At 51.9% G+C, this 25987-nt stretch overlaps 1 protein-coding gene across 2 annotated transcripts; it reads right to left on the bottom strand.

Annotated features, from left to right (window-relative positions):
* On the bottom strand, nt 1–24497 carry CDC42EP4 (CDC42 effector protein 4). Of its 2 annotated transcripts, none has more exons than XM_049860410.1 (2): nt 23975–24497; nt 1–2930 (listed from the first exon to the last, which is right to left on the bottom strand). In XM_049860410.1, exon 2 carries the CDS (start codon nt 2822–2824, stop codon nt 1757–1759), a length of 1068 nt encoding a protein of 355 aa, XP_049716367.1. In that variant the 5' UTR covers nt 2825–2930; nt 23975–24497; the 3' UTR covers nt 1–1756. The 2 variants fall into 2 exon arrangements, with proteins under 2 accessions (XP_049716367.1, XP_049716368.1); XM_049860411.1 differs by lacking the exon at nt 23975–24497 and adding an exon at nt 22951–23222.
* Between the last annotated feature and the right edge of the window lie 1490 nt (nt 24498–25987).

Genomic DNA, 25987 nt, shown 5'->3' on the forward strand with positions numbered 1-25987 from the left:
AGAGCTTTTTTAATATTTCCTCGCCATTTTAACAATATCGTGGGGGTAAAAAATACAGTTTAGAATCTGGAACTGACCATTGTCGGGATGGGTTTGCAGGGCAGCTGATGGGGGCTGCAACACCCCTTCCGATTCATCCCCCACCTAGGGGGCTAAGTGACTAGGAACAGGAGCACCAAGAGGGCAGGTGAAGCAGGAGCTAAGTTAGTGTCTCTCAAGGTCAGGATCCAGCAGCCCTTGGCCGGAACCCTCGTTGGATTAATTCTTTCTGTGCCACCCCCACCCCCTCCATCAGCTAGATGGAGAGAGGAGGAGGTGGGTCAGCCTGTTCCCAGGTAGAAAAATCATTGTCAGGCAACCCTGGGGCTCACACCCGAGCTTCTACTCAACCCCCTCAGGCAGGGCTGCAAGATAAAATATAGGATCCCAAATTAAAATTTGGATTTCAGATAAACAATACGTCATATTTCAGTCACGTTCCACGTGATATCTTGAACATACTTATGCTAAAAAATTGTCCGCCGTTTCTGTGAAACTCAAACTTAACTCGGCGTCCTTGTTTTCTATTGTTTTGTTTCGTTTTCTAAATCTGGCAATTCTGCCCTTGGGGGCTCTTGTCTCAAAAGAAGGGGTTCGATCAACAAAGAGGCCTCTAGAGAGGAAGTGGAAGTAGCTGGTTTAGAAGGTGCGTCTGGAGGGGAAGAACCCAGTCAAAAAAGAGCTTATTTCCCCCCATGGGACTATCTTTAAAAAAAAAAAAAAATCCAGAACATTTTCTACACTGGCCTTCTTCAGTTATTAACAGGTATTGGGGAGGGGGAAAAAGGCAGGGACGACAACGTGCACAGACCCGCACCACATAGTTCTAAATAAAGTTTGGAAGCGCTAGCTGAAGGTGAGCTGGTAGACCTCCTGGGGCTCTGAAGTATGCTAATATCCGCTCTGCATTTTCAAGCGGAGGAGACTTATATAAAGGCTTTCTAGAAGGATGTGATTTTCCTTCTGGTGGCAGGCCTAGTAACATTGTTCCTGACACTGCTCTATAAAGATTTAAAAATAACAATAAAGAACAAGCAAACCCACAGGGCTTGAGCTGTTGCCCCAGCCCTGTTCCTAGTGTTATGCCTGGAAGGCTCCTTCCCGAAAATTCAGGAAGCCCAGGGGCCTTCCTTAGGCCCCCCATCCTGTTCTCCTCCCCTGGAAGGGGCTGCGTTTAATGTACATATTCAGGGCTGGCCACCTGGTCCCGCTATCTCCAAATGGCTACGGGAACCAGAGATGGAGGAGTAGGGGGGCTGGGAGGTGGGACCACCTCTTCCTCCAGCCCATGCAGCTACCACCAGTCACAGCAGAAAGGCCAGGAGAGAAAGGAGAGCTGTGTGTGTCCTTAGCCCTGGCACTGTGACTGCCTATGGGCTCACCTGTCGATGCACATGGCAGGAACCCAGGTGGACATCTGGCACCCAGGTGAGGGCTGGGAGGAAAGGCAAGCCCAGAGAAGAAAGCTGACTCTCCAGCGGGCACACAACCCCAGGCCTATCTAGCTGGGGGAGGGCACGGTGGGTAATGAAGTCAGGTGGCCAGTTGACCCCCGTGCCGGCTCCCCAAGTCCTCCACAGACCCCCAGGCCTGGCCAGGGTCCCTCACCCATGAGGTCCAGGTCTCTTGGTGGTGGCTTCTCTGGAGGGTGGGAAGTTGTGGTGGGTGGGCACGGGGAAGAGAGGAAGCCAGGAGCTTGGAGCATTCCCTCCTGCCCTCACACACGGATCTCGTCTTCCTCCTCCTCGTCCATGAAGGAGAACTCCTTGTCGGGCTGCCTCAGGAGGGTGGCCCGGGCCCTGTCCGGCCCCCGGAAGGCTGGGCTGCGCTCCTCCAGGACCCCTGAGGTGCAGCTGGACAGGGAGCTGCTGTCCCGCGTGGTGTGGCTGGCCATGCTGCGGGCCGAGCCCGGGCTGGGGGCTGCCGCCGCCCACCCCTCATCCTCCAGAGTGTGGGAGCGCAGTGAGGAAGAGTCCGCCCCAGCCTTGCCTTCCTGCCTGGCCAGTGGAGGGGCCACTGAGGCAGGAAGGGGAGCTTGGGCAGAGAGACTGCTAGGGCCCTCGTCGCCGTGGTAACCTCCATCCTCCTCAGGCTCCCACTCGTCCTTGTCCATTATGCTGAGCACGTCACCCAGCATGGAGGGCCCCAGGTCGATGTGGAAGGACATGATGGACTCGGCGTGCTTCAGCCCGTAGCTGGCCTTGGGCACCACCGGCAGGTCCGTCAGGTCCCCGAAGGCCTGCTCATCTAGAAGGGGGTCAGGAGAGTGGGGGCCCTCGGCCCCGTTACGGCGGGGCAGCCCCTCTCCGGCACCCTGCTCCTCCACGTCGCCCTCCCCAGTGCTCCCCTTCTTCACAGGGCTGGACGACAGGCTCTTGGGCAACTTGCTAGAGCCCTTCTCTGCGGCCTCCTTCTCGTTCAGCTGGGGAAGGGACATGGCATTCTTGACGAAGAGGGCGGAGTCCCGAAGAGAGTCCAGCATGTCCCTCTGCTCCCGGTCACCCCTGGTCACCGACTGTGACCGCTTGCTGCCCCGGAACTTCCGAGACAGGAGGCTGCGTTTGGAAGACGAGGCGGAGGGCTGCTCGTCCACAGACTGGCCGTCTGGCTCGCCGGCCTTGCTGTTGAGGAAGGAGGTGTCCCCGAAGGCATCTCCAGCGCGGCCCACGTGCATGGTGTGGCGGAAGTCACCCAGGGGGGCGCTGATCATCTCGGCTGTGAGGTCCACGCGGGAGCGGCGCTTGGAGTGCACTGAGCTGGACACTAGCTGCTTGAGGATCGGCATCGTGCTGGGTGGGATGGGGGAAGGCAAGCCCTCCCAAGGTCGTTGACGGCTCTGGGGTCAGATATGAAGTCCTGCAGGGGCTGGGTGTGATAAGGAGATCACACAGCTGCGAGCAGAGAACAGGAGGCAAAGGGTTAACACAGGCTGGACAACCAGCACAAGAGCCCATCTACCAAAACCAGTTGCCTTTAAGACAGCTCCGACTCATGGCACCCCATGTGCGTCCGAGTAGAACTGTGCTCCATAGGGTTCTCAATGGCCTAGTTTTCAGAAGTAGATCGCCAGGCCTACTTCCTCCAACCTTTTGGTTAGGAGCTGAATGCATTCACTGTTTGTACCACACCACCCACGGACTCTCATCTGCTAAGGGGCTATTATTTAAACCCCAGGTCCCTGACCAAAACGAAATAAAGTGAAAGATGCCAGCAATCAATTTCGTAACCCTGACTATTTCTTCACCCATACCCATATGCTCCCAGGTTAGGGGGAGGGATTTTTGCAATCTGGTCAGAGTTCAAGTACCCATACACATACTTTCCCTGAAATTTGAGAGATAACAATCTCTCAAACTTGACCACATTTAGGGATGCGGAGGTTTGTAAGGGACTCCACACAGTGATACTAAGACTTGATGCCTTTGAGCAGCCAGCCTGGAGACACGTTCTAAGTTCTTCCTGCTGTCTAACCGAATTCCCTGTAAAGTTAGGGGACAATTCAACCTGAGTCACAGGCCTCAGAGAGGAGGGAGAATACAGGACAGGCAGGTGATAGGCACCCCCAGGGCGACTTGGCCCAGCACATCCACACACGTGGGTAGACCGGCTTTCTTTCTGAATCAGAGCTGGGGTGGGGCTGCTGGGACCCACAGAACCAGCTCCCCAGCCTTCCAGCTCTTGCTGAGTGTTCCATATGGGAAGATCCCGCCTGGACATCTCCACTGTGGGGCCCCAAGCTCTCTGCCAAGGACTCGCCCTCTGCCTCTCAGGAAATCAAGGCTGGGAAACTCCCTCTGGTTTCTTTTATCATTCTGTGTAGAGGGAGGCAGTGACTATACCCTAGGCAACCTAGGACCCTGGGATCTACAGACCCCTGGTGATTAAAGCCAAAGAACAGAGGGAGGGCCAAGGGCAGAAGTCAAAGTTTACAGTACCACCCACGCAAGGGCCAAGTTCAGTGTTGGGGCCAAGCCAGCCCCTTCTCCCCCAGAGGGACCAGCTCCAAATGGTAAGCCCAGCAGGCAGGGCTGCTCAGGGTAGGGAGAGGCGCACACAGGGAATGAACACAGCATGGTGGGTGAGGGTCCCTGCCTCCCTCCCTGTTTCTGCCAACAGCTGCTCTCAGCAGCACCCTCATTCCAGCCTCCCACTGCAAAGCCCACAACCCTAAATGTGGTGGGGTTTGCTCCAGCAGCATCCGAGTTTGGGAGCATGCGGGAAAGCATTGTCCTTTAGAAGAAAAAGGAGCTCCGGTGGAGCAATGGCTAACCGAAAGGTTGGTCGTTCAAACCCATCCAATGGCTCTGCGGAAGAAAGGTCTGGCAATCTGCTTCCATAAAGATTGACGTTCTTGTCGTGTGACTCATAGTGACCCTATAGGACAGAGTAGAACGGCCCCACGGGGTTTCCTAGGCTGTAATCTTTACAGGAGCAGATCACCAGGTCTTTTCTCCCAGGTACCTGCTGGTGGGTTTGAACTGCTGACCTTTCAGTTCGCAGCTGAGTGCTTAACTATTGCATCTCCAGGGCAAAGATAACAGCCTAGAAATCCTATAGGGTAATTCTACCCTGTCACATAGGTCACTATGAGTCGAAAATCGACTTGATGGCTCCTATCCTGAGTGTCCTCAGTGGCTTCCCAGTGAAAAGCCTTTAATGCAGTGATTGGTCCCTTCCTCCCTCTCCAACCCCATCACCCTTGCCCTCTGCTCCAGTCCCTGAGCTTTTGGCCACGCCCTGCTGAAACACCTTGGTACCTGGCCAACCCAAATTCACCCTTCAGGGCTCAGCTGGGGCATCAGTTCTTCTGGGAAGCCTCCCTCACCCCAGGTATCGACTCCTGGTCCAGTGTTCTTTCTACTCCACTGCGGACCTTTCTCCAGCCTTTGGTGGACAGCATCGTGGGTCAGTAATATCACCAATCGAGTGTCCTCACCATTGGTGCCTGAGGGGGTCGGAGAGAGGAAGAGCCTGCCTGCTACCTGGAGAAAGTTCTAGTGTATACTGAGAGCAGACACTGGACACTTTGGGCTGGATCATTCTTTGTGGTGGGGGCTGTCCTGTGCATTGAAGGATATCCGGCAGGATCCCTGGCCTCTACCCATGAGATGTTAGTAGCAACAACACCCCACTCCCAGCTGTGACAACCAAAAAAAGTCTCTGTTGTTACTAGGTGTCATCAAGTTTATTTCGACTCACAGTGACCTCATGTGACAGAGCAGAACTGCCTCATAGGGTTTTCTAGGCTGTAATCTTTACCAGAGCAGATCAAGTCTCTTCTCCTACGGAGCCACTGGTGGGCTGAAACCACCAACTTTTTGGTTAGCAGCCAAGCCCTTAACTGTCGCACCACCAGGGCTCCTTAAAAATGTCTTTAGACATTAGAACTGGTATCCCAGAGTGGAAACACACATGTGAAGACACAGCAGATGAACAAGAAAAGAGAGGCAGGGAAGGGAAGGTCAAGGTCAGAATGAGCAGGAACGCCATTACAGGAACACCAAAGTTGCGTAAGGTTTCAATGTATTGGCAGGAGTCCCCAGACCCAGTGGGCAATGTCAAGGGCTGTGGTTTCCTCCTATCGTAAGCACTCATTAGAGAAGAGAAAGGGAAACCACAGCCCAGCTGTCCAGGACTCATCAGGCTGAGCAGCCCCCATGGCCATTAGGGCTGCAGGGTAAGGGATTTCCCACCATCCCATTCACCCCTCCTTCCAGCACAGGCCTGTGGGTAGGGCTAGAGAGGAGGGTAGGAGGGGACAGTTAGAGTCTATCTGCAGATTCTCATCCATACCCATCCTAGCCCACCCTGGAGCCCCCAGGAGAGCCACATGCTCTGGACCCCCGAAAATCAGCAAGGGATCTGGCCAACGTGATCTGCCTCTCCTAGTCTTGCTCCCTGGAGGTGGAAGTGGGAAAGTGGGAAAGACGCTTTGCAACTCATGAAGAGTATCTTCCACTCACCAGTAGGGAAAGGTCCGGAGAGTCTAGATGGAGTTGCCCACCAATCCCACTGCACCAGGCAAGAGCAGGCTGCAGGGCGTGGCAGCAAGCCCAGCAGTCCGGGCAGGCAAGGTCTGCGTCTCTGGGGTCCTAGAGCTAGAGCTCACAACATACAGGGTGAGCAGCGCTGTCGAGGGCCAGATGAGAACTCACTCATCGGGCTGCCTGAAGGCTGGTTTCACAGCCCCTGGGTGACATCAAGGCTAGTTCCTGGGTGGTGCAGACAGTTAATTAGGCACTCGGCCACTAACCAAAAGGTTGGAGATTCAAATCTATGCAGATGCACCTTGGAAGAAAGGCCTGGTGATCTACTTATGAAACAGCTGCCACTGAAAACCTTATGGAGCAGTTCTACTCTAGCACACATGGGGTCGCCATGAGTTGGAGTCAACTTGATAGTAACTTCTTTTTTTAAGTTACATTGAGTCACCCTCAGTATCTAGGGAAAGATTTGGGGGTGAGGAGATGGGACATGGAGGTGGAAATGCAAGCAGGTAGCGCGAGCCTTTGCTCTGGTCAGAGGCCCAGGCTGTCCCATGGGAGGCCTCAAGCGCCCACCCCGGAAGGGGATCCTGCCAAAGGGAGCTGGGGCTTCGGGAGGGGGTGTTGCTAAGCACCAGTGACTCAGCTCTGGGGAAGTGGCTCAAATTGGCTACCCAACAAAAGGGCAGCCACTCCCCGCAGCCCGCCCTGGCCCGAGACACTCCCCTATGCCACCCAGGAAGCCACATCCGGCTTTCACAGCAGGGCTTTCACAGCAGGGTTTTCACAGCAGAGCTAGGGAAAACCAGGACTAGCTCCTAAGCCCCTGGGGGCACCAGATTCCTCACCCTCCACTCTGGAAACCACAGAACAATCCTAGAAGGCCACGCCTCGGTTGGGTTTTCAGACCCTCAGCTCACTCAGCTCAGCCCCGCTTCTGAGACTGTTGTTGATAGGTGCTGTGGGAGTCAATTTGACACACGGTGACTTCATGTGACAGAGTAGAACTGCCTCATAGGGTTTTCTTGGCTGTTATCTTTTTGGGAGCAGATTGCCAGGTCTTTCTCCTGTGGAGCCACTGGGTGGTTTCAAACTGCTGACCTCTCAGTTAGCAGCCAAGTGCTTACCTGTTTGTGCCACCCGGGGCTCCCAGGACTAGAGGATAAACCCTGCCTGGCCCCCTCACCCATTCTCCGGGCACGAGACCACCGCCCTCCTAGATCGGCTGGCCTCCGTCTCCTCTACTGAACAAACTGGACAGGCTGGACTGATGTACTCCCAAAGTCCAGCAGTGGCCTGTCCCTGGCAGCTCTGGCCGAGCCTGGAGCCAGACCTGAGCTCTCCTGGGGCCGCCAGGCAGGTCGCCCACTCTACAGCTGACTGGATGCCCACCTGGTACAGGGAGTATACACAGTTCAATGCCCACTGCCACTGCCCTGGGCAGCTGTCTCTCCCAAGGTTCTTCCCCAAGTTATTCATTCAGGGATGAATACCAGTCTCCATCTGACACAGCCCAGCCATGGGCCCAGACAGGGAGGACGCTGAACATATCGCGGCCTTGGTCATGACTCAGGTCAATGGCAAGAGCCTTTGTTTGTTTACTTGCTTGTTCACTCATTCATTCAAACATTCATTCACTCATTGAATTATTGCATACACACCAATTTTCACACACTCTTCCAGGCCTAGAGACAGAGCAATAATAATAAGGCGGACAGGCTCCTGCCTTCTCAGGGGGCACGTGTAGTGTCAGTGTGTGGGGGTGGGGAGTGGGGTTGTTAAGTATGTAAATGTAACAATATCTCATAGTCTTCAGCGTAATGAGGGGTGATGCAAGTGAGTGCTGGAGTTGGGGGGCCGGGGAGACACCTCTGAGGAAGGGGTGCTGTGAGCTGAGAACTGGATGAGAAGAAACCAGCCATTACGGGCAGAGGGAACAGCACATGCGAAGGCCCAGGGGTGGGAACAAGCTTGTGGCGCTTGGGAAATGGAAGGAAAATCTGTGGTTAGGGGTCAGGCCACACAGGACCCTCCCTGCAAAACCACGGGAAGGAGCTTGGATGTCATTCCAGACGTACAAGTAACTACTGGGGGCTTGTAAGCAGGATAGTGACCAATCAGTATCTGCAAATGCTCCCCACAGCAGCCGGCCTTGGAGGCATGGAGGAGCGGAAGCTGGAGCTCAGGCAGGCGGCTGCTGTGGGAGCTTAGGGCAGAGAGGATGAGTCTGGGACTTGGGTGTAGCCAAGGAGATAGGCCCACCACCATTGTCAGTTTGTCCTACTGTGGTGCTTGTGTTGCTATGATGCTGGAAGCTATGCCACCGGTATTTCAAATACCAGCAGGGTCACCCATGGCAGCCAGGTTTCAGCAGAGCTTCCAGACTAAAACAGACCAGGAAGAAAGGCCTGGTGATTTACTTCTGAAAGCCCTACGGCTCACAACAGAGTATGTCCAATATACAGCTAGAAGACGAGCCCCCTAAGTTGGAAGGCACTCAAAATATGCGGCGGCCTCAACGGTGGCCTCGAGCATACCAACGATCGTGAAGATGAGGCAGAACCAAGCAACATTTCATGAGTCGGAGTTGACTTGATGGCCACTAACAACAACAACAAGATGGACAGAGGTGGACACGTTCAGAACATGTTTTGGAGGAAGGCACACCAGGAATTACTAAAAGCCTAGGTGGGGGATGGGAGGAAGGGCAAAATCAAAGAGTACTCCAAGTCTTCCAGGGGTTGCCTCAAGCCCCTGGCATCTTTTTCCAGCCAGGGGTCCCCCCAGGTTGGCCATGAACTTTTCTTGCAGCGGTACAGCCAACATCCCTGAGGAGAACTTATCTGCCAAACAGAGGCGGTGTTCTGCGACCCAAAGTCCGTCAGACCAACGACAAGCTGAAGGGAGTTGTATAAGAAACTCAGGGTACCATGGGCCACAACCTTCTGTGAGAGGTTCGTGGCTCTGGTTTTTGGTCACCCAGAAAAGATCCTGTACTTTCTGGAACACTCCCCAGCCTTATCCTGTGAAGACAAGAAGGCCCGGTGAAGGCGGAAAACAGTCTCATTCACTTATTGTGACAGGTTTGAAGGGCTGCGGAGTGAATGGAGAACTGTGAGGCTTTGATACTCATTGTTACATACTCCAGGAGGAATTTCAATGGACACTATGTTGTAATCTTAGCTGACTTTAATACTATCTGAAATCTTTGAGTTCCTTCCAGTACACTGTCAAAAGCCCTCGAATTTTAAAGCCTGCTGCTTGCACAAGAAAGTTAAGAAGTACTGTTTAAAACAAGCCAAGCTGAACAAACAAGCAAATAAAAAAGCCCAGGATGGAAACATGAAATACGACCATCGTGACTACTATACCACTTAAGTATCTGTGTCAAATACCTACTTAAAATGCCTGGGTGCGGTGGGACCACATTTTCAGACTAGAGAGACTAAATTAAGGGACTTGCCCAAGGTCATGGACTGAAGCCCAATCTGAATTCCCATACCAGAGCACCATTCACTAAAGTAGGGATTGTTGATGTCAGCTGCCATTGAGTTGGCCCCATGACTCATGGTGACCCCACGCACAACAGGACAAAACGCTGCCCCATCCTGTGCCATCCCCATGATCATTTGTAGCCTGGACCGCTGTGATTCATAGCGTTTTTACTGGCTGATTTTCAGAAGCAGAATGACAGTCCTTTCTTCCTAGCTCCCCTTAGTCCGGAAGCTCGGTTGAATCCTATTCAGCATCAGGAAAACACGCAAACCTTTACTGACAAGCAGGCGGTGGCTGTGCACAAGGTGAGCTGGCTAGGAAATGAAACCCAGGTCTCCCACATGGAAGGTGAGAATTCTACCACTGACCCACCAACCCCACATAAAGAAAATAGGGATACACTATGAAAAAGTTTAGAGCCTCCATCACATTAAAAAAAAAAAAATTGAACATGTAATTCCCATATATATATACACACACACACACACATACAACCTGTTGCTCTCGAGTGGATTCCGACTCATAGCGACCCTAAAGGACAGAGTAGAACTGCCCCATTGGGCTTTCAGGTAGCGGCTGGTAGATTTAAACTGCTAACCTTTTGGTTAGCAGCCAAGCTTTTAACCGCTGTGCCACCAGGGCTCCCCGTAAATATTATAGCCTAGAAAATCCCGTGGGGCAGTTCTACTCTATCTTATGGGGTCACCAAGAATCAGAATCAACTTGACGGTACCCAACCAACAACAAAAGTTATTTACAAGTCTACTACTGTCAATCCAGAGCCCTGGTGATGCACTGATTAAGAGCTTGGCTGCTAATCAAAATGTTGGCAGTCTGAATCCGCCAGCCACTCCTTAGAATCCCTATGGGGCAGTTCTACTCTGTCCTATAGGGTCACTAGGAGCCAGAATCGACTCCATGATAATGTTTTTTTTTGTTTGTTTATTGTTAATCCATGTATTAGTAACTTTTAGTTTTCTTTCTTTTAAAAAAAAAAAAATCAAGAGAAGTTCTGGTGTTTTCTTCTCACATCCCACTGTGTTTTCTCGCCTATTCCTTGGAGATGCTAAAATACAGCGCTCACCATGTCACATGACTCCCATTGAAACACATGCTGCCCTGCAACTTTGGAAGTTCCCAGGACTGAGACAGGACAGCCAGAGTATCCAACCCAAGGGCCTCACTTAGGCTGTTGGGGGTGTGGGAAGTGATTTGTTGAAGGCCACGGAGCTGGGGAGTGACCCAGGTGTGGAGCCAGGCCTCCTGCCTCCCAATCTAAAGGTCTTTCCCCAATAACACCTGGTTCACGCATTACCCAGCACAAGGCTAATCTCGTGTCTGTTACAAACTTGTCCCCATGGAGAGCTTGGAAGGGGGAACTGACTAAGGAGGAAGCAGCACACACCCCCCACCCCCCACCTACCACTAAGTAGCTGGTACTTGGCACTAAAAGGCAGAGAGAGAGGTACAGAACCTGGCCCCAGAGTTGCTCAGAGCCCAGCTGATCCCAGGACCAGGTGGTCTGAGAGCACCTGCAACTATGGCAAAGTTTCTTCCAATACGGCTGTAAAACAAGTGTGATTTGGTAACCTCCGTATCTAGGACTTTTCCAATGGAACTATTTCAAAAGGAGAGAAAAAAAAATACCACATACGGAGATACTCATTGCAGCTTTATTCATACGAGCAAAAGACTCGAAAACAACCTATATATCCAACAATAAGGGAATAGTTAAGAAAACTCTGAGCAGTTGACTCAACAGATTATCAGTCATGAAAAGTGGTGCATAGGAAGACCACAATGCAACACGGAAAACTGCTTTCCAAATGCTGTTAAGTGGGAAGAAACAGAAAAAAACAAAATACTGGAACTCACGCTCGTCTACACAGTGATTCCTGAACAAAGACCAAGAGGGAACGCAGAGAAATTAAGGAGTTATACTAGGCTTGAGAGAAAAGCAGGCTTTAAACAAAAAAAGTTTTCTTTAATGTGGTAATACTATTTTAATAATAATAAATAAATTCCCAAAGCATCAAAGGATTAAGAAAAAAGCTTTAACCTCAGAACCAGCTTAAAACTATCTAGTACTCAGGGCTTAGCAGCCACGGCCCAACACAAAGCATGTTCTGGTGGCTGAGCGAAGACAGATCTCTATCCATCCCATATCTCTGTGTCCACGTTAATCTCCCACCCATGTCTGCTCTTTCTCTCCCTCCCCCCCGCCAAAACACAGCCAAGCCACACATGCTTGTTAGGTCTGCACTTTATTCTAAGTTGCCTAGGAAGGGAAAGGGGGCAATCCATAGCAACCCGGTGGCAGGAGAAGCAGGGAGATTAGGGCACCTCCCCGCAAATGTACTCGGCTCCCCAACACAGCTGCTTCCTGAGGCTTACACCTCCTCAACTGAGCAGATGAGATAACAACTCTCCCACCACTCCGGAGGTGGGCACATTTCCAGTGTCACTGAAGCCCAGAGCTGGAGGCCAGCCTCCCACACCATGGTGGGATCCCACCTGAGATATCCTGGGTGGGAGAAGGTTAGGCTTCTGCTGCCTCTACAGCCCCAGCATGGCTAGACTGACGGCTTTGAGGGAGCAGAGAAAAAGACGAGGGGCGGAGGTCATCCATGGGCAACCAGCACCCTGGGGCTCCTGTCACCAGCTGTCCACCATGCCATGTGCCGGAACAGCATGACTGTCAACAGCCTCTGCTTATTGGGGGCCTGCTGCATGCCAGGTGTTGTGTGGTCACAAAGTATGTTTATACCCCTCAACCTCACAGCAACCCTGCAAGGAGGGTGTCATGCTTGTCCCCATTTTATGGAGAAAGAAACTAAGGCTCTGAGAGGTGAATTCTTCTGCTCACTCCCATAGCTACAGAAGGGTGATTTGAGCCCATTTCTTTCAGACCTTAGGATGCATGGTTTTCTGCAGGAGGTGATGCTGTCTGGCCCATGCAGACACAGGCAGCTGACAGTGTGCGTGTGCATGGGGGACAGGGGTTGGCTGGGATTAGAAGGATGTTTCTCTAAGACCCTTGGAATCAAGCTTCACTTTACTGACTTTCTCAATAGGGATTTGCCCCCAGAAAGGGTATGTTTGAAGTTGGCTCTTTGAGTAGCACACATGGTTAAGTGCTCAGCTGGTTGGCTGTTCGAACCCACCTAGAGGCGCCTTGGAAGACAGGCCTGGCAATCTGCTTCTGAAAAGTCACAGCCTTGAAAATCCTACAGAGCAGTTCTACTCTGCACACATGGGGTCACCATGAGTCAGAACTGACCTGATGACAACTAACAACAGTCACCTTATACCCAGGATCTTGTTCCTACTTCCTGCTCTAAGGAACCTCTCGATGTTCTGGGAGGTGGGAGGGGGCCCCTGTAGCAGGAGCTGGGACCCCCCTGGTATACCCAGAGTGGGCCCAGCACAAGGTTCTGCTTTGTGTTTCTTGTGCTTGTTCTGCTCCCATCTCAACCTTCTGTTCCTTGGTGGTCCTGATGCCTGGCAAGGACGAACAGAACCCTGATCCAGCCCTGCTCCTAAAACCTCCAGGCTGAGTGCCTTGTGCTTGCTCCATCTTCCCTCCCTGCCTACCGGCCAATCCAGACCAGGTTCATTGGCCCAAGGGTGCCACTGCCCAGCTGCACTCAGCCGATCCCATTTCCTGGAGGTAAACATCCTCTGCTTTGGTGGCCTCTTCCCAGAAGGAAGGGAAAGTGAAGGAGCCCTTGATTTCACTACGTGCTTTCTGCAGCTGCAGCAATGCACATTCCAAGGCACTCCTGCTGGGGGAGTAGGGGGCAGGGATGGAGAAGGACATTGGGGGATGGGTGTGTGTAAACCAGTCCTGTGTAGTCAGGACATTACAGAAGGGCTCACAGGGTGGGCTGGACAAAGAAGAAGGAAATAGAACACACCAGAACTTCTCAGCTACTTCGACTTTCTGCTGCCTTTCTGTGGGCTATTAAACAATTTACACCTAAAAAAAAAAAAAATCAAATCCATTGTCTTGGAGTAAATTCCAACTTGTGGAGACCCTACATGTTACAACACAGAACTGTGCTTCGAAGGGTTTTCTTGGCGGTAATCTTTACAGATGCAGATTGCCAGGCCTTTCTTCTGCGGTACTGCTAGGTGTGTTCGAACCGCCAACCTTTAGGCTAGTAGCTGACCACAGACCATTTGCACCACCCAAGAACACTAATTCACACCTACACAGTCCAACATGGTAGTCACCAGCCTCAGGTAGTTATTGAGCCCTTGAAATGTAGTGAGTCCAAACTAAGATGCAATGTAAATGTAAAATACACCCTCGATTTCAAACACTTAGCATGCAAAAAAGGCGAAATATCCAATTACTATTTTTATATCAATTACATGTTGAAATGATAGTATTTTGGATTTATTGGGTTACATAAAAATCTACGAATTTTGCCTATTTCTTTTTACTTTTAAAAAAAAAACGTAGCTGTTGTCAGTACTGGTTGTCTCCGAGTCCATTCTGACTTCGTGGCAATCTCACGTGTTTCAGAGTAGGGCTACGTTCCATAGGGTTTTCAATGGCTGTGATCATTCAGAAGTAGATCGCCTGGTCTTTCTTCCGAGGCACCTCCGGGTAGATTTGAACTGCCAACCTTTGTGTTAGTAGCAAGGGCTTAACCATTTGCACCACTCAGGTACTGCAAATGTAGTTCTTAGACAAGGGACGTGGGGTTTGTATTTTATTCCTATTGGGTGGCACTGATTAAAAATTTTCCCCCTTATTATACACACAGCACATTATAATTTAGCTAGATTAACAAAGCCAACCATTGTTCACACTGGGGTAAAACTGATTCTAACTTAATAAATAAGGCTACATTATCTTAGCTTAAGTCCTAATATTTCAATTTTTACATCCAGTCTAAGGCTGATGATTGAATGCTAGGTTGTTTCCAGTCTTTAGTTTCAACTCTGTAACAAAAATCCTCTCAGCTCCATCTGTGCACACGTCCTTAACAATTTCCAGAGGATACATTCTTAAAAGCCAGCAAAATGACTTTTGTTCCCTATTGTTAACTTGTTCTCCAGAAAGGTTCTACTAATGTACAGTGCCAGCAACAGAGGATGACAGTGTCTAACACCAAGCATTATATCTTCTTGAGCTGAATTAAAAACAACAAAAATGCAATAACCCCTCCGCCCTACCACAAACTTGTCATTTGCCTCTCTTAGATTACTAAGGAGGGAGAACATTTTAAGACTGTATTCTTGGCATGGAAACCCTGGTGGCATAGTGGTTAAGTGCTACGGCTGCTAACCAAAAGGTCAGCAGTTTGAATCCATCAGGAGCTCCCTAGAAACTCTATAGGGCAGTTCTGCTCTGTCCTGTAGGGGCACTATGAGTCGGAATCCACTCGATGGCAGTGGGTTTTTTTTGGGTTTATTCTTGGCATCTGTATCCTTTCTCTTGTGAATTGCTTGTTGAAGCCTTTTTCCCGTTTTTCTAGGGGGTGGGGACATCACCTTTTCCAATGGATTTATGTGACTTTAAATATTAAAGTGATTTAAATCTTTGATCATCGTGTTTTGCAAATTTATCAGATTATATACCTGTTTACATTTGTTGTGCTTTTGTTGTTTTCTTTTCCAGGGAGTGCTTACACATTTTTACATCGTTTCTGGTTCATAGTATTTTGAAGGAAAAGCCTTCCTCACCCCTGTCCATCCCCACCCCCACCCCCACCGTTTATGGAAATTATTCATTTCTTTTAAAACTACCAGATAATGTAATAATGCAAAGCTACTCAGAAAAATAAATACTAGAAAGAAATACACCAAACTAGGATGTCTGTTACTTATAAAACTGTGGGTCACTTAAAATAGAAAGTAAAAATATAATTATAAAGTTATTACTGATTCCTTATAAAATTTATTTTGTTATAAAAGTGAGTAAAACATCAAATATTACTTTCATCACATATTAAATCTTCTATATGTAGACACCACCCACTTACGAGTCTATCCGCAGACTCTTCCTTTTCTGTTTATTCGTCTGTTTCTTCCTAAACCAGATCACACTATTACTATGTATAGTTCTGAGCACCCGGTAGGATAATATCCCGTTTTTTTTTTTTTTTTGCTAAAATTTTCTTAGGTTTTTCTAGTGCATTTAGTCTTCCAGATGGACCTTAGGAACATTTTAATAAGTTCCAAAAGAAAATCTGGAGGGATTATATTGGAATTAAAAGAAAACAATAAATTAATTTGGGAAACTTTGACTTTATCACAACATGAAGTCTTGCTACTCATTTATTCAAGTCCTTTAGACCTTCTCCATGACACTCAGTGATTCTTCCTACAAGTCTTACACACTTCTTGTCATGTTTACTCGGGGTTACTTTACAGTCTCTTCCTGCTCTGAATGGGTGTTACACTCCCCCCCACCCACCCCGCCGCATTTATACACACCTATATTTTCTGACTTTTCTGACTGGTTTTAGCTGGTATATAAGAATGCTACCATCCTGTGTTGTTGTTCTCGTTCTTTTAATGGCCACCCCACTAACTTTATACTCCCTTATACACTTTGTAAGGAGCCCTGGTGGCGCAGCGGTTAAACGCTTGGCTGCTAACCGAAAGGTCAATGGTTTGAGCCCACCAGCTGTTCTGCAGGAGAAAGATGTGGCAGTCTGCTCCCATAAAGACTGACAGCCTTGGAAACCCTATGGGGCAGTTCTAATCTGTCTTATAGGGTCGCTATGACTCAGAGTTGACTTGACTTTGGCAGTGGGTTTGGTTTTTTACACACTTTAATCAACTTTATGATTAAATCTTTTGGGCTCTGTCAGTAGACAAGACCATCATCTGAAACTAATACTAATTTTGCCTCCTCTACTCCTCATTCTTATCTTGTTGTATTTGCTACAACCTCCAACATAATGTCAAATACCACCGCCAGTCTGAAACATCTATGATGTGATATTCAAAACCTACATCATCCAACACAGAAGCCAGTTGTCACAGAGGACTGCTGAGTACTTGAAAAGGGGCCAGTGTAACCGAGAAACTGAACTTTACGTTTCATTTCAATGATTTTAAATTGAAAAATGGAGGCTTGATTCAATTACTGAAAAACTGACATCTGCTTTGGAACAACCTGAGTATGTGAATCTACTTTTTCAATTGCAAATTTTATTAAATCCAAACCCAGATCTAGGAGTTACAAAAATTTCGCGCCCAAAGTGAGATGAGCTATAGGTGTAAAATACATACTGGATTTCAAAGGCTTCGTGTGAAAAAAAAAAGAATGTAAAATATCTCAGTAATTCTATCTGACTACATGGTGTAGGCACAATATTTTGGATATACTGGGTTCAATGAAGTATATAATGAAAATTAATTTCACCTTTAAAAAAATTTTTTAAAACACAGCTACAAGAAAACTTGACGTTGCCTGTGTGTCCCAGTTACAGTCTTATCACCAGCATTGTTGTAGAGACCTTCCCATTAACCATGCTCACTCTTGGATTCATACAGATATCCTCCACCATCTCAATTAAGGAATTTATCATTCTTACAGTTTTCAAGAAAGCGAGACCAATAACTTAGCCAGGCTGAATAGTAGGAAGGTACACCACAGTTTGGACACCTCATTCTTTTGTTGCTGGAAAATACAGAACAGGGAACCCAGCCTAGCTTCAACAGAGAGCCTTGGGATCACAATGTTTCCCAGTGTAGGTTCTGACAGATAGCAAGAGGGTGCCCTGAGGAACCCACTCTGGTCAGTGTTGTTCTAGGCCCTAGCCAGCAGCAGAGGGAGGGCCTCCTGGACCATGGCACTAATCATCCCTGGGCTATGGGTCAAGGAAGAAGTACCAGAAAGAGAATTAACATTTACTGAGCTTTTACTTTGCACCAAGCCTTGTACTAGATGACTAATTTTGATTAAACTGCCTTTTTATTTACAAGTAATCCACTCTCCCAGGTACCTGGAAGGCTTTATCTTGTGCATTCTTCTCAAAATCCCATGGAATTATTATCACCATCCCTAGCCTGCAGATAAGAAAATTGAGGATTAGAGAGGGTGAATGAGTTATCCAGTAACTCACTGGTAAAGATAGAGGTGAGGGAAGAAGTTGTCTCTGCTGGATTCAGAGCCCTGGCCACCTCAAGGAGTACCAGAGGAGGTGATAGCACTGTTGGAGCCCAGGCCTCGGATACTTGGACTACCACAGACACATAGCTTGCATACAATTCCAGGTTAAAACGTCCTTAGTCTTGGTGCCCTAATCCACCCAGCTCCCCAGAGACAGTGCTGATTAATCCTGGGAATTTCAGACCTCAGGCCACCAGGAGGATCCATCCTGTTGGGGACCCGTGCTCCTCATGGGATGGGAACTGGCCACTCTGCGCCTCTGTCCCTGCCTGCACCTCCATCTTCATCCCAGAGCCATTAGCCTTTGGGCCAGGGGAAGGAAGGCAGCCGGAGAAACAGAGACACCAGTGAAGGTACCAGGAGGGTGGAGGAGAAAGCCTCCCTCAGTGCCTGGGAGTCAGAACACAGCCAGGGCAGGAGAAGGGAGGAGAAAGGAGTGAGCCAAGACATGGGAGTGACAGGAAACGACAACCCAGGAGTCAAGATGATGAGAAACCAGTGACTCAAGGACATCCGGCAACTTCACTTATTTACAAGGCTCTTCCTGGAGACGTGTTTCCCTGAGACCACCATCCAGTACAAGCCACCCAACTCCCATCACAATTGGAGGATAAGGCAGAAGTGAGAAGGGGTGCATGGTGGGGGCCCACTGTGCCCCCGCAGGGCAGGCCCCGCCTCATCTGGGAGTGATCCTCCAGCTGTGAGGACTCCTCGGCTCCTCCCCCCTGCCACTGTCTCAGAAGGAACAGAAGGAAGAGGTTGGGCTTGAAATCAGATCCACCAGGCCTTGTTTTGTTTCACTTTGCTTCCCCTAGGAGCTAAGTGCTGGGCTCTGGCTGACAAGTGAGGGAAAGGGCACTCTGGGGTCTCCAGGGGGAGCCTGGCGCATCTGGACCTGCTATGCCAGAGTGGGTAGCATGGGGTGAAGAACATGGACCCTGGAGCCAGACTCTCTGGGATACAACTGGCTCAGCCACACTGGTCAAGTTACCTGCGCCTCAGTTTTCTCAAATTTGAAAGGGAGTTGATAATATTACGTACCTCCTAGCGTTACTATAAAAGCCCTGATGACACAGTTGTTAAAGCAGTGGACTGCTAACCAAAAGGTCGGCAGCTCAAAACCACCAGCAGCTCCACGGAAGACAGATGTGGCAGTCTGCTTCTGTAGATTTACAGCCTTGGAAACCCTATGGGGTTGCTGTGAGTCAGAACCAACTCAACGGTAGTGGGTTTGGTTTGGTTTTAGTGTTACCGTGGGAGCCCCTGGATGGTGCAAACACTTAACATGCTCAGCTGCTAACCAAAAGGCTAGTTGTTCGAATCCACCTAGAGGTGACTCGGAAGAAAGGCCTGACAATCTACTTCGGAAAAATCAGCCACTGAAAACACTATGGAGCACAGTTCTACTCTGACACACGTGGAGTTGCCAGGAGTTGAGATGGCTTGATGGCAACGGGCTTTGTTTTTAGTATATTACAAGGATGAAATCAGTGAATATATGTAAAGGACTCAGCACAGCACTGGGCAGCGGTGAGCCCTGGCAAGTGTCTGCTGTGAAGATGATCACTACATCTCTGCCTGGAAAGACAGGGAGACCTCCAGCATCCCCAGTGGCCCCTGACCACTGTCACCCTCCTAAATTCAAACAGGACACATTACTAGTCTGAGAGACACACCCCAGTGTCATCTGAGGACCCCTAATCTGAAGGGCTCCCGGGTGAGGCATGGGCTGAACTCTTTTAAAACCCTCGGGGTCCCCAGGATTAACTGTTTTGGGGTGGGGGCTCCTCCAAGCTGCTGAAGCCCAGGTATTGATTCTGCCCTCCCTCTGCAGAGTCTGTCAGCAGCAGGCTCACTGGTTTCCTTTCTGACCTGACTTCCAGAGCCCTCCTCCCTTCTCTACCTTTAACCCTTTAATGGTACAGGCTGGAGGAGCCTGGATTGTCTCAGATGGGACTTGAGCGCTGATTTCAGTTTGGTAAGGATGGATGTGGGTAACCCTTTGTCGCTGAGTCAATTCCAACTCATACTAGCCCTACAGGACAGAGTAGCACTGCCCCAGAGGGTTTACAGGGCTGTAAATCTTTATGGAAACAGACTGCCACATCTTTCTCCCATACGGATGAAGGCAGAGGTGGGAAAAGAGAATCTCCTTCCATTCCTTCTCAGGATAAGGGTTAGAAGTCACTCAGGAATTTGAGGGATCCTGGGTGCTACCAGGAAGAAATAACACACAAAAGCTGAATACAATCCACCCCCAATAAAATACCACACGGTCCTTTGGACGGTAACCTGATTCTTATTAGCGCTGTCTGTCAATTATATTGCTGGCCTCCTTAGAAGACTCCTTTTGTGCTCTTGCAGGCTCTCCCCTTACCATTTGATTGAACCTTAAACCCTGGGGCGGGGGTCCCCTTTCTGATGCTTCAGGGCCAAGGGCAACATTCTAAGGGAAACAGAAGGGTTGCACTGAGCGGAGGCTTTCAGGGTAGAGAGGAAGAAGGGGCTAAGAGCAGATGCTGAAATGCAGAGCCCGGCTTCATTGTCACATGTGGGGAGATCCGAAGCTGGGGTCTTCAGGCCAAGTTCAGTTACTGCGAGAACATGTCCCTCCTGGCTGCCAAGGCCTCCGGAGGCACAGGTATAAGCAGAACCCAGGGGCTCTCTGGCCTGGCTGACCCCATCTGCCACGCCAACGGCCACAGCAGATGATGGTGGCCAGGGCTGGGCATGGACTTGCAGCCCCTGAGTGCATGCCAAGGGATTGCTCCTGCCCTGGCACTGTTTTTCAGATGCCCTCAAGCCCTGGGATGATAGAAAGGACGTGGAATCCAGGTGTCCTAAGTTGTTTCTCATGGGCTGGGTAACAAGGGAGGGCTTGATTCAGGAACATCCCAAGTCTGGGTGGACATGCAGGCCTCACCTAGGCCCAAAAGGGAGCTTCTTCCTCAGCTTGGGCGGCTGAGTGGAGACCACCAGTGACCCTGTTCCTGGCAAAGGAAGGCTTGGGATAGCAGCGCTGCCAGCCTGGCATGGAGCCCAGAGCTGCGAGCTGGCAGTGCCTGGGGAGCCTCTGATGTATGCTGGCTGGAAGGAAGCCCAAGGCTCCTCAAGGAGGTGTATTCTAAGCTGGAGTTTCAGGGGCATGGTGAGTGGGAATGTGGGAACCTAATGGCTGAACTTCCTTCCCGGCCAGCTGCAAGCAAAAGAAGGCAATGTCCAGTTACACACGACAGCTCCTCCCTGCGTCACTGTCCAGTTCTAGGCCCAGAGCGGGGGAAGGTGGGCCACAGGCACCCCGGAAACACTGGCTAGAGGTGGCCTTCAGGACACTCTGCCAGACAATCCCATGAAGTCCCCCCAGGGTCCAGAATTTGGTTTCCTTTCCCAAGGTCGAGGAAAATCCCAAATCCATAAGTCACAAGATCTCCACGGGTCAGCTCTCAGCTTCTAGAGTGAGATTGCTCAACCCCTCTGCCTCCACCCCCAAGCCTTATCTCTGGCATCAACCCAGATCCCTTTCCTCCAAGGGACAGGCTCCTCCCTCCCCCCACAGAGACAAGCTCCTCCAAGGTTGGGGAATGTCCAGCCAAAGAGGGCTGGAGTTGCTGACCAGCACCAATCCAGGCCTGCTCGGGCCTCTGCTCCCTCCGCTCCAACCCAGTCCAACCCAGAGAAAAGAGAGAGAGGGGAAGTGTATCAGGGCCAGCATCGCAAACACCTTCCCAGCACACCTAGGCACACGCTGTCCCGGCCACAGAAATCAATCAGCCGCTCCAAAGGTGCAGGGAGTTGGCTTCCTGGAACCACAGCCAACCTGAGGCCCTTCTGGAAAAGCTCCTGACTTGTAAAGAAGGGTCCTAGGCCCTCTCCCAGGGTGATATTTGCCCCGTGCTTGGTAGATGAGACCCTGGTTTGCTTGGAGCTCCCTGGTGTCTGGTCCTCTGGGCCTGGACTGTCGGGGTTCCGAGAGGCAGCAAGTCAGAAGTGGAGTGGGCATGCATTGGTGGGTGGGCGTGTGTAAGAGAGAAAGGAGGGGAAAAAGAAGTCCAGAGAGAGGAGGTGAAACCCCAGGCCATGGAAGCTATGGAAGTGGAGGCCTGAGCTATGGAGCACAGTGGGAGTGGTTGATCAGCAAGAAGCAGGGGGCTCTGTGAACTCAGGGAGGTACCAAAGGACCTGAGACCCGCCAAATAACACTTCTTGGGAACAAGCTCACTGCATCCCAGTGGCCCCCCCCAACTCCTTGCAGGATCCCGGGGAAGGGCAGGCAAGCCCACTCAGACACCTCCCAAGGCTTACCCAGCCACCTTTATGGGAAAGAGCAGCTGTCCCCAAGGACTGGAGGGTCAGAGTCCAAGTTTGAAGGAAATAAACCAATCTCCACGGTCAGTCACATGGGCAGCTCACCGGGCAGCTGATGAGAGAGGGAACCTGGTGGCACCCCCACACTCACCAGACTCGGGGAGCAGCTCCCCTGCCAATGAAAACTCACAAGATCCAGAGGACCCCCATTCTTGCTTTGCAGCCCTGGGGCTGCCTAGAGGCCCAGCTGGGCCCTGCCCCAGTACAGCAAACTCCCCCTTTCTGGGGAAATCCACAGTTCTGCTCCCCCTTCCTTTGTGCCTGCTCTTTGTTCTCTTAAAATTCAGTCCATCCCACTGGTGGTCCCCTCCTCCACCCTCGCCCCGGCAAGGGGGTGGGTGGGAGTTATTAGAAAGCCAGACCCAGCAAAGAAGTTTCATTGCCGGAGGCCCTCCTGCTTCAGCCCCTCATTGTTTACCCTCGGGCCGCTGGTGGGAAACCTTTCTGTGGTCCAGATGGCTGCGGGTCTAACAGCGAGGGAGATGGGCCCTCCAGCACCCTTAGAGACCCTGTGACCATTCAACTGCTCTGCTACCTGGGCAAAGACTGGCACCAGGACGCAGTTAAGGGCCGTGGGAGCCGGTCAGATTGCAAGGGGTGGGGCTGGTGGAGAAGTTCCCAGACAACTAGAAAAGCAGCAGCGTTGCCTTTCCATTCTCCCAGGGAGAAAAAGAAAACTTCCAAAGCCCTGGGCAGCTGTATCTCATCAGGCAGACACAGGGAACCTGGTTTGAGTTAGCAGCGAGCACCCCTCCCCCAGACGATCTCTCTCTCTCTCTTACACACACACACAAGCACACGCACACGCACCGAGTTCAGTCTTCTCCCTCTCTTTTTTACTTACACACACGCACTACTAGTTCAGTCCTCTCCCGGGAAGCCAACCCGGCTCCCGGCTTCCCGCCCAGCGCTCAGGGTCCGGACACTCACCGGGGCCGTCCCGGGTCCCCAGCTGGGAGTACAGCTAGTGGGAACGCACCCGAGACCGGGGCAGTTTTGTTGCCCCGGCCGGGGGAGCTCCAAGGTGGGGCGGAGCCTGGGGCGACGATTCGGGCCCAACCGCCCAGTGCCAGGGATTAAATCATTAACCAACTGCTCGGGCCCGCGGCCACGCCGAGGGCGCTCGGTCCAGGGCGCAACGGGCGCGCGGGTCCTGCAGCAGCCACAGCCCCCCCCGGGCCCGGTGCGCAGCCCCCTCCCCGACTCCCGAGAGGTGCGACCTCGCAGGGCCCCACCCCGGCGCAGGGCGCGCGGTCCGCTCCGGCCTAGGCCTCGGGTCTTCCGAGGAGGCGGGCGGTGCGGGGGAGGGAAAGGGCGCGGGGGAGGGGGGGCGAGCAGGATTTGTTTCGTTGGCCAGTCCCTTCCTGGTGGCTCCTGCCCCTCCTTTCTCACCGGCCGGTGACACTGGGTGGCGTGTGCTGCAGTGTGCGTACGACAACGAGTACGTGTGTACACGCCTCTGCCACTACTGGCGAAGAATTCGAATCTTCACGGAGAACTCCGCGCGCACACGCCCCCCTCGCGGAGCCCGCCGCCTGCGCGCCGCCGATGCTGGCGCTCCGGCCCACTCCTACACGCAACCCCATTCTTGGGCAAGGGAATCAGCCTTTTAATGCCTGGATTCCTCCACCCCGGCAGCGTCCTCGGCCGGGCGGCGAGTCTGGATCTGGGCGGGGGGGCGGAATCGAACAGGGGCGAGGCTCCCAGCCTCCGCTCCGCTCCGACACTGGGTTCTGGCTACTGGTCCCAGGCACTCCGGCCGCCCCGCGCGCGTCTGGCCTCCAGCGGGTGGAGGGGGGCTTCTGCGCCCTTCCTCTGCCCCACGGCCTCCCATCCCCGGCTTTTTCAATCCTACCTGCCCCATAGAGGGGCTCGAGCCCCCCAAGCCGAGCCCACCCAGGCCTCGCAGGTCGCAGGGGGCTATCACGGCTAAAAGCGGGTGCCCGTTGCCTACCTCGGTGCTCAGAGATCCGAGCGCGGGGCTGGTGCAGCAGTGCGCTCCTCTCGGTGGATTCCGCGCGGCGACCGGGGTGGTGGCCCATGGCAGCGCCGACGTTTGTTTCCCTCCAGCTCTGGGGCTTTCAGGTCTGGAAGCCGCTCGGACACTCCCCTTCCAGGCTCCGCCCACTCCCTCCCTCCGCGCCGATGTCACGCCGCCGCCGCAGCCAATGGAGCTTGGCAACAGCGCCTCGGCTGCTCCGGCCTCTTCTGTTCAAATCCCGGAGCAAGGGACTTTCGGCGCTCCATGTAGGGAGGCCTCTGCCCGGAAATCGGCCAGGACCGGGGCCGGCGGGGCCCCGGGGCTCCAGTCTCGCTGCGCTGAGGCCCCGAGTCCCCATCTGGGGTCCCAGGAGTCATGGGTGCGTCTCCCACCGGTGTTGGGCCGCGAGACCCTCCCAGCGCTCTTCCAAATCCCAAGCAGAGAGCAGAAACCAAAGATCCTCGGCCCATTTCCCGCTCCCTTCCGGAGCCACTGATCGCCTCCTGGCCCAGTACCCGCGGGAGACCGGAGCGGGGACCGGGGGGAGGGTGCGGGCGGCGCCAGGCTCGTGGATTCCATCCCAGACTCAGGAAACGAGAGGGAGGCGGGGAGGACGGGCTCCGGGGCAGGCCCCGGACTGCTTGTAAGAAGGGTTTCGGCCGGGGTGACCTGTTTTTGATCATCCTGTTTTCCCAAGTCTGTGCTCTTTGCCTTCCAAGTACCCCCGAGGCTACATTTAACTCCTGATTTCCAGGGTCTGCATCTGTGAGACTTAGGCCTTGGATGCTATTGTTTTCAAGCAGCACCCGTTTGTAGGTTACCATTACCAAAGTCATAAAGGCCAGCGGGAAATACTCAAGGAAAGGGAAGTGGGCAAAGCATCAAAGTGAAAGCCCCTTTTGCTCCTGGCCACTAGAGCTCCCCCACTCGGGATTTTACACGAAGGGGTGGAGGCTGTGGGGCTCCAGCCTCTGCTCCCCACGTGGCCTCTGGATCCCACCCCTTTGGCTTTCTCTCATCCCCATTCTTCTGTCCCATCTGTGCGGGCTTCTTGAGAAACCTGTCCCGAAGATGAAGTGCTATGGCCACTCCATCTTGCTGTGAAAATCCAACCCAAAACCGGACACTCAGGCTAGAACGTGGGAGTTCAGAGAAACTTCAGTCAGACCCGCATGGATTCAAACCCTTAATGGGTTATCTGGGTCAGTGGCTAAAACCCTCATCTCCTTATATGTCCAAACAGCATGGAACCTGACTGCTCTGCTAGCCCTGCTTGCCTCATCTGGACCTGGTGATGGTGAAATGGGGCATTAAGAGAGAAAGGGCTTTGAAGAGTATAAAGCACCAAGAAAATGGAGTTGAAGGTTCTCACTATGACCTGGGAGGAGAAGGCGTTAGCCACTCCCAGTGTCTTCAGAAGAAATAGGATGGAATGAGGCTGAGAGGCACATCTGGCTTGGAATTCTAGCTTCTCTGTTTGCTAGCTGGACACGCTACACAGGGGCTTCCCATTTATAACATGGGAACAGCAGCCCCTGCTTCTGGGTTGGGGCAAGTATTAAATGCGATCATGTACAAAAGACGGCTGGTGCTTGGCCGGGCACATGCAGATGCCCAGTGGGTCCCTTTCTTCTGGTGCTTTCTCCTACATTCCTCCTAGCTGGATATCCTCCCCCAGGGCCCTCTCCAGAAGATGCAAGCTAAATCTTATCTGTCCCGGAGGTACTTCTTCCTCCCCCCATTCTCTTTCCTTCCATTTTTAGCAAATTTATTTTGTCTTTGGGGCCTTATTGTGGTTAGCTGCTGTCCGGTAGCCGCCCCCTCCACCCCCACCCCTACCACCGACTCATAGCAATCCCATGCACAATGGAATGAAACACTACCCAGTCCTGCACCAGCCCCATGATCAGTTGCAGATCAGAACTTGTGATCCATTGGTTGATTTTTCGGAAGTGGATGTCCAGGCCTTTGTTCCTACTGTCTTGG

The sequence above is a fragment of the Elephas maximus genome, chromosome 19, assembly GCF_024166365.1.
Source record: "Elephas maximus indicus isolate mEleMax1 chromosome 19, mEleMax1 primary haplotype, whole genome shotgun sequence".
Taxonomy (NCBI): Eukaryota; Metazoa; Chordata; class Mammalia; order Proboscidea; family Elephantidae; genus Elephas; species Elephas maximus.